Source organism: Hirundo rustica, chromosome 7, assembly GCF_015227805.2.
Source record: "Hirundo rustica isolate bHirRus1 chromosome 7, bHirRus1.pri.v3, whole genome shotgun sequence".
NCBI lineage: Eukaryota > Metazoa > Chordata > Aves > Passeriformes > Hirundinidae > Hirundo > Hirundo rustica.
In genome coordinates this window covers 1,175,340-1,191,177 of record NC_053456.1, presented here as the reverse complement: position 1 = coordinate 1,191,177, position 15,838 = coordinate 1,175,340, and the positions used below count along the sequence as shown (strand labels likewise).

Below are 15,838 nucleotides of genomic sequence, written 5' to 3'. Positions count from 1 at the left end.
CCCGGGATTCCAGCGGGGTGGTTTGAGGCTGGCCCAGCTCTTCCCCAGGGCTGAGATCCCGCCGGGGAGGAGCCGCCGCCCTCCTCAGGGATTCTCCGTGTCCCGTTCCCAGCTGTGAAGATCAAGAAGCCCATCAAGACCAAGTTCCGCATGCCCGTGTTCAACTGGGTGGCGCTGAAGCCCAACCAGATCAACGGCACCGTCTTCAACGAGATCGACGACGAGCGCATCCTCGAGGTACCCCTGCTCCGGGAAAACATGGGAGGGATCCTGGAGCGCTTGGCTTGGAAAAGCCCAGCCCAGCCCAGCCCCACGTCCCCAAGTGCCACATCCATGGGGGTTAAACCCCTCCAGGAATGGGGGGTCCAGCCCCTTCCAGCGCCTGACCACGCCTGCCTGGAGGAAATATTCCCGATATCCAACCAAACCTGTGCTGGAGCAGCCTGGTTCCGCGTCCTGTCCTGCTGTCCCTGTTCCCTGTTCCCTCCTGTCAGGGGACTGCGGGGAGTGGGAAGATCCCCACAGGGATGGGGCCCAGCAGTGACCTTGGGAAAGGGCTCATTCCAGGTCCTGGATGCTCCCATGGATGTTTTATCCGTGGTTGGATAAAGCCCCAGTGCTCACGAATGTTTTCCGGAATTTCTGGACACGTGCAGAGGTGTTTGGGGCTGGATTTCTGGGATCTGGCCACATTTCCTCATCCTAGCTCGGGAATGTGTTCCTTCCAGCCCTCAGCCTCTGACAGAACCCTCTGGATTCCAAAGCCAGGCTGGACAGGGTTGGGAAAACCTGGGCTGGTGGAAGGTGTCATTGGGATGAGCTTTAGGATTCCAACCCAAACCATTCCATGATCCCATGATCCAGTCTCAGCCACCACAACTCTTTTCCTGCAGTTCTGGATTAGGATTTGGTGTTCCCCGCAGGATAAATCCTTTCCTTTCCTTTCCTTTCCAGGATCTAAACGTGGATGAATTTGAGGAAATCTTCAAAACGAAAGCCCAGGGCCCGGCCATGGATCTGACTTCCAGCAAGCAGAAGATCCCTCAGAAAGGATCCAACAAAGTCACGCTGCTGGATGCCAACAGAGCCAAGAATTTGGCCATCACCCTGCGGAAAGCTGGGAAAACGGCGGATGAGATCTGCAAAGCCATCCACGTGTGAGTGCAGAGGAATCCCGCCCGAGGTTTATGGGAGAGCCGGGAAATGGTCTGGAGTTGGGAATGGATGGAGATGGTTTGGAGCTGGGAATGGGTGGAAATGGTTTGGAGCTGGGAATGGATGGAAATGGTTTGGAGTTGGCAGCTGATGGAAATGGTTTAGAGTTGGGAATGGATGGAAATGGTTTGGAGTTGGGAATGGATGGAGATGGTTTGGAGTTGGGAATGGATGGAAATGGTTTGGAGTTGGCAGCTGATGGAAATGGTTTGGAGTTGGGAATGGATGGAGATGGTTTGGAGTTGGGAATGGATGGAAATGGTTTGGAGTTGGCAGCTGATGGAAATGGTTTGGAGTTGGGAATGGATGGAAATGGTTTGGAGTTGGCAGCTGATGGAAATGGTTTGGAGTTGGGAATGGATGGAAATGGTTTGGAGTTGGGAATGGATGGAAATGGTTTGGAGCTGGGAATGGATGGAAATGGTTTGGAGCTGGGAATGGATGGAAATGGTTTGGAGTTGGGAATGGATGGAAATGGTTTGGAGTTGGGAATGGATGGAAATGGTTTGGAGTTGGCAGCTGATGGAAATGGTTTGGAGTTGGGAATGGATGGAAATGGTTTGGAGTTGGGAATGGATGGAAATGGTTTGGAGTTGGGAATGGATGGAAATGGTTTGGAGTTGGGAATGGATGGAAATGGTTTGGAGTTGGGAATGGATGGAGATGGTTTGGAGTTGGGAATGGATGGAAATGGTTTGGAGTTGGGAATGGATGGAAATGGTTTGGAGTTGGGAATGGATGGAGATGGTTTGGAGTTGGGAAATGATGGAAATGGTTTGGAGTTGGGAATGGATGGAGATGGTTTGGAGTTGGGAATGGATGGAGATGGTTTGGAGTTGGCAGCTGTAAAAAGTTCCAAGGAAAGGATGGAATGGTGGTGAATTCCCAGAAATCAGAATGGCTGGAGCTCAGAAACGTCTCCGCTTTGTGTTGCTGAGTGGCGGTTGAGGCTGGACAAATTAGCACTTCCGTTATTAATTAGGTCTGTGGAGTGGCCTCGGGGACTGACTGGATCCTTCCCTGCTCCTGGGCCAGCTGCAGCTGCTCTGTGGGGCTGATCCCAAATCCACCCAGACTCCTCCTGGCCGTGGCAAACATCTCCCACTGCTCCCTCAGGGAACAGCTCCAAAACGCGGAGGCAGGAGCCTGGCCCCTGGCTGAGGGTGCCCAAACCTGCCCCGGCTCCTGGCAGATCCAGCAGCTGGGCTTTAGGGCCAGTTAAATACAAACATTTGCTCTTTTCCCTGGAACAGTGATCCCGGAGGAGTGAGGGAACGGCCACGTGTTTGGAGATGGAAGCAGTGTCATTCCCTTGTCCCTGGATGCTGTTCCCATCCGCTGGGCGGGGCAGGAGGAGCTTCACAGCTCCTTCTTTGCTCTTCTCCACGTGGAGCTGAATCCCAGACTGCTTTGGGCTGGGAAGGGCCCTGGAGCCCATCCAGTTCATCCAGGGACACCTCCCACCATCCCAGGCTGCTCCAGCCCGGCCTGGGACACTGCCAGGGACCCACAGCTGCTCTGGGAATTCCATCCCAGCCAGGAATTCCCAGTTCCCAATCTCCCACCCAGCCCTGCCCTCTGGCAGTGGGAGCCATTCCCTGTGTCCTGTCCCTCCATTCCTTGTCCCCAGCCCCTCTCCAGCTCTCCTGGAGCCCCTCCAGGAGCTCTGAGCTCTGCCTGGATCCTTCCCTTCTCCAGGGGAACATTCCCAGCTCTCCCAGCCTGGCTCCGTGGCACAGGGACATCCATGCCCTGCTGAGCTCTGTCCCACGCCCTTTTCCCGGGGTTCTCCCGCAGGTTTGACCTGAAGACGCTGCCGGTGGATTTCGTGGAGTGCCTGATGCGCTTCCTGCCCACGGAGAACGAGGTGAAGGTGCTGAGGCTCTACGAGAGGGAGAGGAAGCCCCTGGAGAACCTCTCGGACGAGGACAGGTTCATGATGCAGTTCAGCAAGATCGAGAGGCTGATGCAGAAAATGACCATCATGGCCTTCATCGGGAACTTCGCCGAGAGCATCCAGATGCTGACCCCGGTGCGTGGGGCAGGAGCAGCCAGGGCTGGAGGGAGCCGCGGGATCAGGGATCCAACCCCCGACCCTGCACCAGGACACGGCCCCTGGAGCAGCCTGGCACCGCCAGGATTTGGCTGCCAATGCTGATTAAAAGAGCCACCTGAACTGCTTCCTTCCCAGGAATTAAATCCTTTTTAACGCTTCCAGCTTCTGGGATTGCAGAGCTGGGAGTTTTCCACACGTGTTTTCACCTGTGGTGTGGAAGGAGAATTATTTCACACCTCAGGAGCTTCACAAACTCCATTTTCTTTGCACAGAACCACAAAAAAAAGTCTTTGCCGGCTGCTCCTGGAGGTTTTCCACAGGAGTTTTTCCTGCAGAAGGGCAGGAGAGCTGTTTGACCCCTCACTAAGGAGAGCCAGGGAATTTTTTCCCACCTGGGTGAAGCCTCTGAAGCTTTCCCAGCTCCTTTTCACCTCGGTTAATGGCCCTGAGATAACATTCCTGGGCATCCCTGGAGCAGTGTCCAAACGCTCCTGGAGCTCTGGCAGCCTTGGGAATGTCACCATTCCCTGGGGAGCCCCAGCATCCTCAAAGGAATGTTGTTGGGAAGTTACTCCTGGTGCTGGGCCCTTGTTCCATCCAGCCTGAAACAAAGGGAGAGCTGCAGGGGTTGGAATGTAAATCCCATTTACATCGGAGGGGGTGAATGTGGCAGGAAAATGTGGAAATCCTGGAGTGTCAGGGCAGGGGAACATTGCCAGAATCCCAGACAGAGTTGGGTGGGAAGGGAGAATAAGGAAGAGCTCATTCCAACCCCTGCCATGAGCAGGGACAGTTTCCACCACCCCAGGCTGCTCCAGCCTGGCCTTGGGCACTGCCAGGGATCCAGGGGCAGCCACAGCTGCTCTGGGAATTCCATCCCAGCCAGGAATTCCCAGTTCCCAATCTCCCACCCATCCCTGCCCTCTGGCAGTGGGAGCCATTCCCTGTGTCCTGTCCCTCCATCCCTTGTCCCCAGCCCCTCTCCAGCTCTCCCGGAGCCCCTCCAGGAGCTCTGAGCTCTGTCTGGATCCTTCCCTTCTCCAGGGGAACATTCCCAGCTCTCTCTCCCAGCCTGGCTCCATGGCACAGGGACATCCATGGCCTGTCCCACGGTGCGGATGAAAACCAGGAATGGTTTTTTTCCCAGGATGTTCGTTTTCCTCCTGGCTGGATGTGCACTGACCAAAGCTCTCCCTGTGTTTCCCCACAGCAACTCCACGCCATAATCGCTGCCTCTGTCTCCATAAAGTCATCCCAAAAGCTTAAGAAAATCCTGGAGGTAGGTCTGATCTCAGCTCTCCTTCCAGGGGTGTCTAAACCTCCAGGAATGAGTCCTGAGAATTCGTGCTCTGCTCTCTTTCGTCCTGGCAGATCATCCTGGCTCTTGGGAATTACATGAACAGCAGCAAACGAGGGGCTGTGTATGGATTTAAGCTGCAGAGCTTAGACCTGGTAAGAAAGGCAGGGATGTGTCGTGGGCTCCAGCTGGGAACTGGAGCTGTGGAGTTCCTGAGGTTGGAAAAACCTTCCAAGATCCTGGAGTCCAAAACCATCTCCAGCACTGCCCAGGCCAGCACTGACCCCTGTCCCCAAGTGCCACATCCACAGGGCTGGGAAATCCCTGCAGGGGTGGGGATTCACCTGAGCACCTTTTCCATGGAGAAATTGTTCCCAAAATCCACCCTGAGCTCCCCTGGCCCAGCCTGAGGCCGTTCCCTCTCCTCCTGTCCCTGTTCCCGGGAGCAGATCCCAAATCCCCCCGGCTGTCCCCTCCTGTCAGGGAATTGCAGAGAGGGAAAAGATCCCTCTGCATCCTCCTTTTCTCCAGGCTGAGCCCCTTCCCAGCTCCCTCAGGAATTCTCCAGCCCCTTCCCAGCTCCCTCAGGAATTCTCCAGCCCCTTCCCAGCTCCCTCAGGAATTCTCCAGCCCCTTCCCAGCTCCCTCAGGAATTCTCCAGCCCTTTCCCAGCTCCCTCAGGAATTCTCCAGCCCTTTCCCAGCTCCCTCAGGAATTCTCCAGCCCTTTCCCAGCTCCCTCAGGAATTCTCCAGCCCTTTCCCAGCTCCCTTCCCCTCCCTGGCCACGCTCCAGCCCCTCCGTGTCCCCTTGTCGCAGAGCTGTCCCCGGCGCTGGCGGTGCCCCGGCAGTGCCAGCACAGGGACGGGCCCTGCCCCGGGCTGTGTCACAGCGGGGCTGGCACAGCCCAGGGGCCTCTCGCCCACCTGGGCACCCCTGGGCTCGTGTCCATCACTCCCAGCTCCTTTCCCAGTTTTCCATCCTCTCCATCCCAACCCTGTGGCCCTCCAGGGGGGTCCTGGTGGCCCAGGTGGCAGCTGGGGGCCTCCCTTGGTGCTTCCCAGCGTGGAGAACACCCCGGAGCCCCTTTTCCTGGAGCCTGCTCCCAGCTCCCCACAGCTCTGCTCCCGCTCCCCGCAGCTGCTGGAGACCAAGTCGACGGACCGCAAGCAGACGCTGCTGCACTACATCTCCAACGTGGTGAAGGAGAAGTACCAGCACGTGGCCCTGTTCTACAACGAGCTGCACTACGTGGAGAAGGCAGCAGCAGGTACAGCCCCCTGCCCTGCCCAGCCCTGCCGGGGTGGCACGTTCCTCCCGGCACCGCTGGCACGCTCAGCGTCCCCGTGCCGTCCCCCAGTGTCCCTGGAGAACGTCCTGCTGGACGTGAAGGAGCTGCAGCGGGGCCTGGAGCTGACCAAGCGCGAGTACACCATGCACGACCACAACACCATGCTCAAGGACTTCATCCAGAGCAACGAGGGCAAGCTCAAGAAGCTCCAGGACGACGCCAAAATAGCCCAGGTGCGGCTGGGACCGCGGGATCTGCGGGAGGGGCGTGGGACCCAGGGGTGGGCTGCATTTCCATGGGATGCTGGGCGTGGGAGGGTCCCTGGGAGGGGCTGCAGGGCGCTGAAGCTGGGCCTGTTGCAGGATGCCTTTGATGATGCTGTGAAGTATTTCGGGGAGAATCCAAAGACAACCCCGCCCTCGGTCTTCTTCCCGGTGTTTGTCCGCTTTGTGAAGGCCTACAAGGTAAACCAGAGCTTCTTTGTCCTTGTCCTTGTCCTTGTCCTCCTCTTCCTCTTCTTTCTTTCTTCTTCTCCTCCTCCTCTTTCTCCTCCTCATCCTCCTTGTCTTCCTTCCACTTCTCTTCCTATACTCCTCTTTCTTGTCCTTTTATTTTCCTCCTCCTCCTTCTCTTCTTTTCCTCCTTTCTCCTCATTTCTCCTCCTTTCTTCTCATTTCTCCTCCTTTTTCCTTCTCCTTCTCTTCCTTCTCCTTCTCCTTCTCCTTCTCCTTCTCCTTCTCCTTCTCCTTCTCCTTCTCCTTCTCCTTCTCCTTCTCCTTCTCCTTCTCCTTCTCCTTCTCCTTCTCCTTCTCCTTCTCTTCCTTCTCCTTCTCTTCCTTCTCCTTCTCTTCCTTCTCCTTCTCCTTCTCCTTTCTTCCTTTTTCCTCCTCCTCCTCCTCTCCCTTCCTCAGAAGGCCCCATGTTGGCACAGTTCCCATTCCTCCCTGGCTCCCCTGGAGTCTCTAACCCCTGCATTTTTTCACAAACAGCAAGCAGAGGAAGAAAACGAGCTGAGGAAAAAGCAGGAGCAGGCCTTGATGGAAAAACTCATGGAGCAAGAAGCGTTGATGGAGCAGCAGGACCAAAAGGTACGGGACACATAATAGCTTCCAGTGGGATCACGTTCCTGATTTTCAGAAACCTCAGCTCCCAGTGAGGAATTGTGGCTGCCTGGAAAGGGTCTGGAAGATTTTATGGAGGGCCCTGGGATAGGCTGGAAAAGTTCCAATGTGTGCTCTGCTGCTTTGGAAATCTGCAGAATTAAGGAAAACGAAATAAGTGGAAAACTTGTCCTGCGTATTTCCACGAGCTGAACTCGATCCTTCCCTGACTTCTCCATGGAGTGGGAACAGCCGGGCTGGGAACGGCAGCTGCTGTGGGGATTGCGGGGGTGCCCGGGGGTGTGAGGTTCAGGAGGAGGCCCAGGAGGGCCGGAGCTCCATGCTGACCGTCCCCTGCTGTTCCCAGTCCCCTTCCCACAAGAGCAAGCGGCAGCAGCAGGAGCTGATCGCGGAGCTGCGGCGCCGGCAGGTGAAGGACAACCGGCACGTCTACGAGGGCAAGGACGGCGCCATCGAGGACATCATCACAGGTACTCCTGTCCCGCTGGGAATTCCGCCTCTGGAACAACGGGGGATCTGCCACTTAGCTGGGAATTCCGCCTCTGAAACAGGGGATCTGCCACTTAGCTGGGAATTTAACCTCTGGAATAGGGAGATCTGCCACTAGCTGGGAATTCAGCCTCTGGAACAACGGGGGATTCAGCCCCTGGAACGGGGGATCTGCCAGTTAGCTGGGAATTCCGCCTCTGGAACAGGGGATCTGCCACTAGCTGGGAATTCAGCCTCTGGAGCAATGGAAGAATCTACCCCACGCTGGGAATTCAGCCTCTGGAATAGGGGATCTGCCAGTTAGCTGGGAATTCCAGCCTCTGGAATGGGGGATCTGCCCCAAGCTGGGAATTCAGCCTCTGGAACAACAGGGGATCTGCCAGTTAGCTGGGAATTCTGCCTCTGGAATAGGGAGTTTTGCCACTTAGCTGGGAATTCAGCCTCTGGAATAGGGGATCTGCCACTTAGCTGGGAATTCAGCCTCTGGAATAGGGGATCTGCCACTTAGCTGGGAATTCCAGCCTCTGGAACAGGGGATCTGCCACTTAGCTGGGAATTCCAGCCTCTGGAACAGGGGATCTGCCAGTTAGCTGGGAATTCCAGCCTCTGGAACAGGGGATCTGCCATTTAGCTGGGAATTCCAGCCTCTGGAACAGGGGATCTGCCAGTTAGCTGGGAATTCAGCCGCTGGAGCAATGGAGGGGATCAGATCTGGTCTGCTCCAGGGCTTTGTCCCATCCTGAGGGCATTGCTTGTGTGGAGCAAGTCCAGGAGGTTCTGCTCCTTCTCGTGCCCCTGGTGGGGACATTCCCAGGGTTTTGGAGCAGGCAGGGAGTGCCTGATCCCAGCAGCTGCTCCGGCTGTGCCGTGAGGATCTGCCCCAGTCCCTTTCTTCTGCCCACAAATGGGATCAGTGTCAGGATGAAGAGCCTCTGTTTTCATTAGGATTGATCCCAGAAATCCTCCTGTCAGTGCCCAGTGCCTGCTCCAGGTTTTCCTGCTGATCCCAGAGGGAAGGGACGCAGCCCCTGGAGCAGCCTGGCACTGCCAGGATTTGGCTGCCAATGCTGATTAAAAGAGCCACCTGAACTGCTTCCTTCCCAGGAGTTAAATCCTTTTTAACGCTTCCAGCTTCTGGGATTGCAGAGCTGGGAGTTTTCCACACGTGTTTTCACCTGTGGTGTGGAAGGAAAATGATTCCACACCTCGGGAGTTTCACAAACTCCATTTCCTTGCACAGAACCACACAAAAAAAGTCTTTGCCGACTGCTCCTGGAGGTTTTCCACAGGAGTTTTTCCTGCAGAAGGGCAGGAGAGCTGTTTGACCCCTCACTAAGGAGAGCCAGGGAATTTTTTCCCACCTGGGTGAAGCCTGTGAAGCTTTCCCAGCTCCTTTTCACCTCGGTTAATGGCCCTGAGATAACATTCCTCATTTATAGGGCAGGGTGGCAATAATATCCAACCTGGCACCGCTCCCACAGCTCCTCCGGACTCCTGGGACTTTTGTTTAATTGGAAAAGTGCTTCTCCTGCTCTGTGGGAGGAACGGGTTGTGTGGCAGACGCCCACCCCTATGGAAAAAACCATCCAGGGGAGCGGGTGCCCGGCTCCAGTTAAACATTTCCTGTGCTCTCCTGCCTGGAATTGCCCATTTTGGGACCTCAATCCACAGACGAGGAAAGGTCAGGCTGGGGAGGTCAGGTAGGACCCAGGTCACCTCCTCATCCCTGGGGATCTCCCAGTGAATCCTGCACCTCCTCATCCCTGGGGATCTCCCAGTGAATCCTGCACCTCCCCATCCCTGGGGATCTCCCATTAAATCCTGCACCTCCTCATCCCTGGGGATCTCCCAGTGAATCCTGCACCTCCCCATCCCTGGGGATCTCCCAGTGAATCCTGCACCTCCCCATCCCTGGGGATCTCCCATTAAATCCTGCACCTCCCCATCCCTGGGGATCTCCCAGTGAATCCTGCACTTCCTCATCCCTGGGATCTCCCAGTGAATCCTGCACCTCCCCATCCCTGGGGATCTCCCAGTGAATCCTGCACCTCCTCATCCCTGGGGATCTCCCAGTGAATCCTGCACCTCCCCATCCCTGGGGATCTCCCAGTGAATCCTGCACCTCCTCATCCCTGGGGATCTCCCATTAAATCCTGCACCTCCCCATCCCTGGGGATCTCCCAGTGAATCCTGCACCTCCCCATCCCTGGGGATCTCCCAGTGAATCCTGCACCTCCCCATCCCCGGGAGCACTCCAGGCCAGGCTGGACAGGGCTTGGAGCAGCCTGGGATATGGGAGGTGTCCCATGGCAGGGGTGGCACTGGGTGGGATTTAAGGTCCCTTCCCACCCCGACCATCCTAAACCCCAAGGTCTTCCCACAAACCTGTAGCACGCCTCAAAGCAAGTTCTTCAAGGGAATAGTTTTATCAGAGGGGATTCCCATGGGGGAATGGCTTTAAGCTGAAGGAAGGATCAGGGATTGGGAAGGAATTCCTGGCTGGCAGGGTGGGTGCCCAGAGAAGCTGTGGCTGCCCCTGGATCCCTGGCAGTGCCCAAGTCGGACACGGGGGCTTGGAGCAGCCTGGCACAGTGGAAGGTGTCCCACCACAGCAGGGCTGGGATGAGTTTAAGGTCCCTTCCAACCCACCGCAGGCTGGGATTGCACGAGTGGATGAAAATCCCCCGCAGCCTGGGGAGCACCTTGTGCAAAGGGCGGTGAGGAGCAGGCCGGAGCGCGTCCCCGCGTCCCGGGGCGGTGCTGACGCTGGTTTGTGTGTGGCTGTTGTTGTTCCCATGCAGTGCTGAAGACGGTGCCCTTCACCGCCCGAAGCGCCAAGCGCGGCTCTCGCTTCTTCTGCGACCCTGTTGTCCCTGAGGAATTCCATTACTAAACTCTCCCTCTTTCACACCTGACGCTCTTAGAAACCAGGAAGGTCGCTGTAGACTTTTTTGCCACTTACGTTTGTGCGGATCTCAGCCAGGAAATCTGTGACTGTTGAGTGTGTAGTGGTGTCCAGCGTCCTCCTGATGTAGTGGTGTCCCCTCTGTCGCACGTCCTCTTCATCCCGTCCCGTCCCGTCCCTTGTGTCCCACAGAACAGCCAGGTGGGGGTCACTGGGATGAGTCTCCTGCAGTGCAAGCACTCAGGAGCCCAAGCAGTGACGGCTCACTTGGCTCGTCTGTCTCCTCGGGGTGCCGTGCATGTGGCACCTCAGAGCGGAATTCCGGCCTGCATGCACCTTGGGAATGGCCTCGGGGCTGGCTTCTGGCTCGGGAATAACCCCCACGGGGCGGTTTAGGATTCCTAACCAGCACCTGCACGTTCAGCTGCATGGGGTGGAACGGCGGGGTAAAATCTCTCCTTGTTCCGTCACGTCCGCGTTTAACTCCTTTGTTCCACGTCAGTTCCGTGCCAGCTTTAGTTCGTGGGACCAGGAGTTCTCACTGAGCCTGGAATCCGTGCCGAGCGCACGGAGCGGGGGGAGCAGGGCTGGGAATCGCGGGAACACAGGGCAGGACCACCGGAACGGTGCCGAGGCAAAGCTGGCACGGAACTGAGCGGTTCCCACCGCGGCGTCCCTCACCCAGCACGGCCCCGGACGCTGTCGTGCTCCTTAAGGAAGAACTCGGCTTAAGGAGCCGGCAGCGCTCCGTGGGATTCCATCCGCGCTGCCAATAATTCCACCGACTAACCCGCTCCACGGTTCTCTGCTCTCCCGCGTTCTCTCCGTCTTCGCTTGCTGGAGCCAACCTTCAAAGCAGCTTGGAGCTGGGGTAGGGAGCTCCTGCCCCATCTAACCCCTCTTGCTCCGTGGTCTCTGCCCGGGAGGTTTGAACACTGACTTGACTTTGCTCTTCATTCGCCATCCCATTTTTTTACTTAACCATCATTTTTTTTTGTGTGTTCTGTTTTTTTTTGTTTTGTTTTTCTGTTTGTTTGTTGTTTTTGTTTTTTTGTCTGTTTAGCCCTAAAGAAGAATAATATCACTAAATTTCCCAATGTTCACTCGAGGGTAAGGATTTCTTCTAGCACAGCCGTGGTGGAGGATTCCCAGAGCTGGCAAGCATCACTTTTTACTTGGCTTCCTCCTCTCTCTCTGTGCCAGGCAGCTGGTGGTAGATGCGGCTGAGCTAATACTGGTGAGGCCCTCGAGGCCCAGTTGAGACCCAGATCCTTGATTTTCACCTCTGGAGGTGCAGGGATCCACAGGATGTTGGCTGGTGACCATCATCACACTGTTTTGGCCGCTTCTCCTCAAGCCAAGCCCAAAACAGTCCTGTCCCCAAGCGCTTTTGGTCGGTGACCACCGTCACGCTCCATTTTGGCCATTTGAATTCCAGTTGAGCCCAAAACGATCCCAGGTGTTGGGTGGTGGCCACCATCATGCTCCATTTTGGCCATTTGAATTCCAGTTGAGCCCCAAACAATCCCAGGTGTTGTTGGGTGGTGGCCACCATCATGCTCTACTTTGGCCATTTGAATTCCAGTTGAGCCCACAGTGATCCCAGGTGTTATTGGGTCGGTGACCACCATCACACTCCATTTTGGCCATTTGAATTCCAGTTGAGCCCACAATGATGCCAGGTGTTGTTGGGTGGTGGCCACTGCCACGCTCCATTTTGGCCATTTGAATTCCAGTTGAGCCCACAGTGATCCCAGGTGTTGGGTGGTGGCCACCTTCATGCTCTACTTTGGCCATTTTGGCCATTTGAATTCCAGTTGAGCCCACAATGATCCCAGGTGTTGTTGGGTGGTGACCACCATCACGCTCCATTTTGGCCATTTGAATTCCAGTTGAGCCCACAGTGATCCCAGGTGTTGTTGGGTGGTGGCCACCATCATGCTCTACTTTGGCCATTTTGGCCATTTGAATTCCAGTTGAGCCCACAGTGATCCCAGGTGTTGGGTGGTGGCCACCTTCACGCTCCATTTTGGCCATTTGAATTCCAGTTGAGCCCACAGTGATCCCAGGTGTTGGGTGGTGGCCACCACCGTCACGCTCTGCTTTGGCCACTGCTCTTCCAAGTTCAGCCCAAAACAGTTTTGTCCCCAGGTGTGGCAGCCCCACGGTTGGGTTCTGCATGAGGTGGACAATCCCCAGCTCCAGGTGCGGAGAGGGGAAGAGCTGAGAAGTGTGGGAGTTCTGTGTAACTCCCAGCACAAGTTATCCAGGGAATCTGAGGGATTTGCCCAGTCCAACACAAATTTGTTGGCCAAGACGCCGATATTTGAACTGGAATTGTCTTCAGTGCTCGTTCTGTTGGAGGTGCACAGGTGACAGCACACGTGACACCTCCAATGGGCTTCCACCCTCACATCCATCAGCTTTCTCCCTCTTCCATCCATCCATCCATCCATCCCATCCCATGCTCAGTGTTCCCTCCTCTGGCTGAGGAAGCATCACTCCAGCCATGGAAAGCAGCTGGAGAATCCCAACCCAGCACCAGCTGCTTTTCCCAGGGCCCCTCTTTGAGCTCTTGGAGGTCCTTGCCAACCCGAACCATTCCACAAATCCACGCTTTAAATGGGATACAGGGATCCTAAATCCATCCCGGCGTGGCTGAACCCACGGCTCACACGCCACGAGGAACATCCTGCGGCTCCGGCGTTTCCGGGAGCGTGGGAACGCCTCAGAGCACCGACCGGGGTGGAGGTGGCACGAGGGGAACGTTCCCACGGCGCCGTTCCATTCCCGTCCCCGATCCCACCAGTATTAACGCTCGCCGGGGCGCGTAGCTGGGGCGCGTCCGTCCTTCCTTCCCGGGGCCGATCCCCTCCGCCGCCCTCCTCGAGCTGCTTTGGTTGGCTTCCGGCGGGCTTTTTTTCCCCTCCCTGTCTGTCCTGCCGTGCCGCGTCCGCGTGTCCGTGGCGGGCGCTGCTGACGGCCGGCTCCCCGCTCCCGCAGATCTCCGGAACCAGCCGTACCGCCGGGCCGACGCGCTGAGGAGGAGCGTGCGCCGCCGCTTCGACGAGCACGGGCTGCGCTCCAACGGCGCCGAGCTGGCCATGTGAGCCGGCCGCGGGCTCCACGCGCCGACGCCGACGCCTCTTCCCGGGAAACGCCGACCTCCGGAGGGCTCCCGGCCGGCCCCGCGCCGGGCTCTCCGCGCCAAGTGCCTGCAATGGAAGTTCCCCGCTCCGACGGACGGCGAGCGACGGGACGCGGGGTTTGGTTGGGTTTTTCTCCGGGCGCCGAGGGCTCGGCGGGATTTGTAACCAAAATGTAAAATAGGGGGTTGGTTCGGGGAGGGGGGATTGGGGCGGCGAGAGTAAAGGGTTCCTGTGGGCCTGGCTGGCTGGAAACTGGGAATACTGGGAATACTGGGATGTGCTTGGCTCCCACTGCTGGGCCGAGGGGTGGGCCCGGCCTTCAGCTGCACTTAACGGCTCTTTTTTAATTAAAACTACAAAGACACTTCAGGGCTTTCTGTACATGGAATTAAAATAATCCCAAGGAAGAACCCAGCCCTTTTTCCCAGCCCACGCAGCCTCCACACGGAATGTGGGGCCGCAGTGCCAGGGACAGGAACGGAACGGGAGATTCCCCCCAGCACGGAGCTTTGGGATGTTCCCGGGCTCTGGCTGGGGGGCCGAGGAAGGCAGCGTGGGATAACGGCCTATTTATTAATTAGCACTAAGCAATTAACGCCCAGTAATCAGTGTTAGGCTCTGAGGATCACCGCAGTCCAGTTCAGGCAGGGGGATTCCAACCCTGCTCCGGCTCCGAGACGTTCCCGCCCGGATTCCCTGCCGAGGCTCCTCGGGAAGGGAAAGCCCAGCCTAAAATTCCCGGTAGGTTTGAGGCTGTCCATGGCATTTTTCCGAGCCTGAAAAGGGACAGGAGGCTGCTTTAGGACCACGGTGCCCCTCCCTGTGCCCCGGAGCTGGGAAGAGCTGGACTGAGGAGAAATTTGTCCTTCCCAAATCCCGTTTTGCTTCCAGCTTCCCCGCCTGGGCTCATCCAGCTGTTAATTGTAAAATTTCTTGTATAGTATTTAACCACTGAATTTCTTTGCCCTTTCCCATCGTGCTCCCGTTAACCACTGGTGAAGGTCCCTGTTTTTTGTTTTGTTTTGTTTTTTTCCCCCCCTTGGATAACGTGTAGTTATATGATAATCTGTTTTTAAATGTACAGATATTTTGCTACAAAATTGGTGCAGTTTTTTATGGTTTTTACACTTCCCCCCCCCCCCCAACTTTAGCCTCTGGGTAATATTGTAAATATTGTTTAAAATGAAATAAATGCATCGAGCCTGTGCGATACAATCTGAATGTTATTTTAACTTATAGTTTTTGTTTTTATATTTAACTAAAAGGACAGTTTGGGACTCCAGAGTTACCCACTTGGACCAATTTCCAGGAATTTTTCCTTGAAAAACTGCCAAGTTTTGCATTTACAGCACTGTGTACTTGACCTGCTAAAGAGAACATGCCGCTGCTGGAACGAGTGTTTGGATCAAAGGAAACCGGGTAATTTGGATTGCAGGTTTCAGCACTTGTTGGGGTGAACGCACTAAATCTCCTTTTCTTCAGCTCAAAGGTTATTTTTTGTAATAAAAGCCCAAAATGAAAGCCAAGCTGGCATGTTCTCTTTAATATTTTTCTAGCCATAGATCTGCTTCTTAGCAAGATTAGAAGTGTTTTCTAAAGCAGTTCACGTTCCTTTCCCGGTCTGTTCCTGCCATAAAACCCAATAAACTATTTACACTACTACACTGAAATCCAGAGGGGTTTTTTGGGTCACTTTTACCTGTTTTGTTCCCCAAAAAAACGCTGGCATCTGATAGGCGAACGCCTGCAGCTTGTGTGGATGAAGACTGAAAAGAATTTGCAGCATCAGTTTATTCTTTGTTACTCTGGAAGAGGCTGAGGGAAGAAATTTGGGATGTGGATGTTCCTGGGAGACACCTGGAGCAGCTCCAGGAGAGAAATAAATGGGGATTAATATTTGCCAGAAACGCTCTCAAAACAATCCAAATATTTATGGCCTAAACAAATTGAATACCAAAATTTAATTTTTAAAAGGGTTTAATAATATTATTCTGAGGGGTGGGGCAAGGATAAACCAGGTTTCAGCATTGATGGACACGGTGAAAAAATCATCCAAAATAATCCAATAATTAATTAAAGAATTATTTGGCTAAAACTCCTTCCAGTTTCCAGGTGGGAATGCAGAGATTGAGCTGTTGGCTGTGCTGGAGGTGCCACAGGAAAAAAAATGGGGCTGGGAAATAGGGAAGAGGAGGAAAACACCAAAAGAACCCCCAAAAAAGCTGGAAAAATAAGCCTGAACTCAAGTCCCTGGAAAACTCAATCCTGCCTTGCTTGGTTTAAAAGCAGGCTCAGCTTAAGCTGAGTTTCTTCCAG

At 55.4% G+C, this 15,838-nt stretch overlaps 1 protein-coding gene across 3 annotated transcripts in view; it reads left to right on the top strand.

Moving 5' to 3' along the window:
- FMNL2 (formin like 2) overlaps window positions 1-15,184 on the top strand; it is a 52,215-nt gene extending 37,031 nt beyond the window's left edge. For 2 of the 3 annotated variants that reach the window (XM_040069399.2, XM_040069398.1), the window contains 11 exons: window positions 113-237; window positions 955-1,157; window positions 3,013-3,247; window positions 4,482-4,550; window positions 4,643-4,723; window positions 5,708-5,837; window positions 5,928-6,091; window positions 6,221-6,322; window positions 6,848-6,946; window positions 7,326-7,449; window positions 13,377-15,184. In XM_040069399.2, the coding sequence (XP_039925333.1) occupies window positions 113-237; window positions 955-1,157; window positions 3,013-3,247; window positions 4,482-4,550; window positions 4,643-4,723; window positions 5,708-5,837; window positions 5,928-6,091; window positions 6,221-6,322; window positions 6,848-6,946; window positions 7,326-7,449; window positions 13,377-13,483 (1,439 nt within the window). In that variant the 3' untranslated portion in view covers window positions 13,484-15,184. Of the gene's footprint in view, window positions 1-112; window positions 238-954; window positions 1,158-3,012; window positions 3,248-4,481; window positions 4,551-4,642; window positions 4,724-5,707; window positions 5,838-5,927; window positions 6,092-6,220; window positions 6,323-6,847; window positions 6,947-7,325; window positions 7,450-11,436; window positions 13,312-13,376 lie in introns of those variants that run through there. The other variant, XM_040069397.2, reaches the window with a different exon arrangement.
- Window positions 15,185-15,838: the final 654 nt, after the last annotated feature.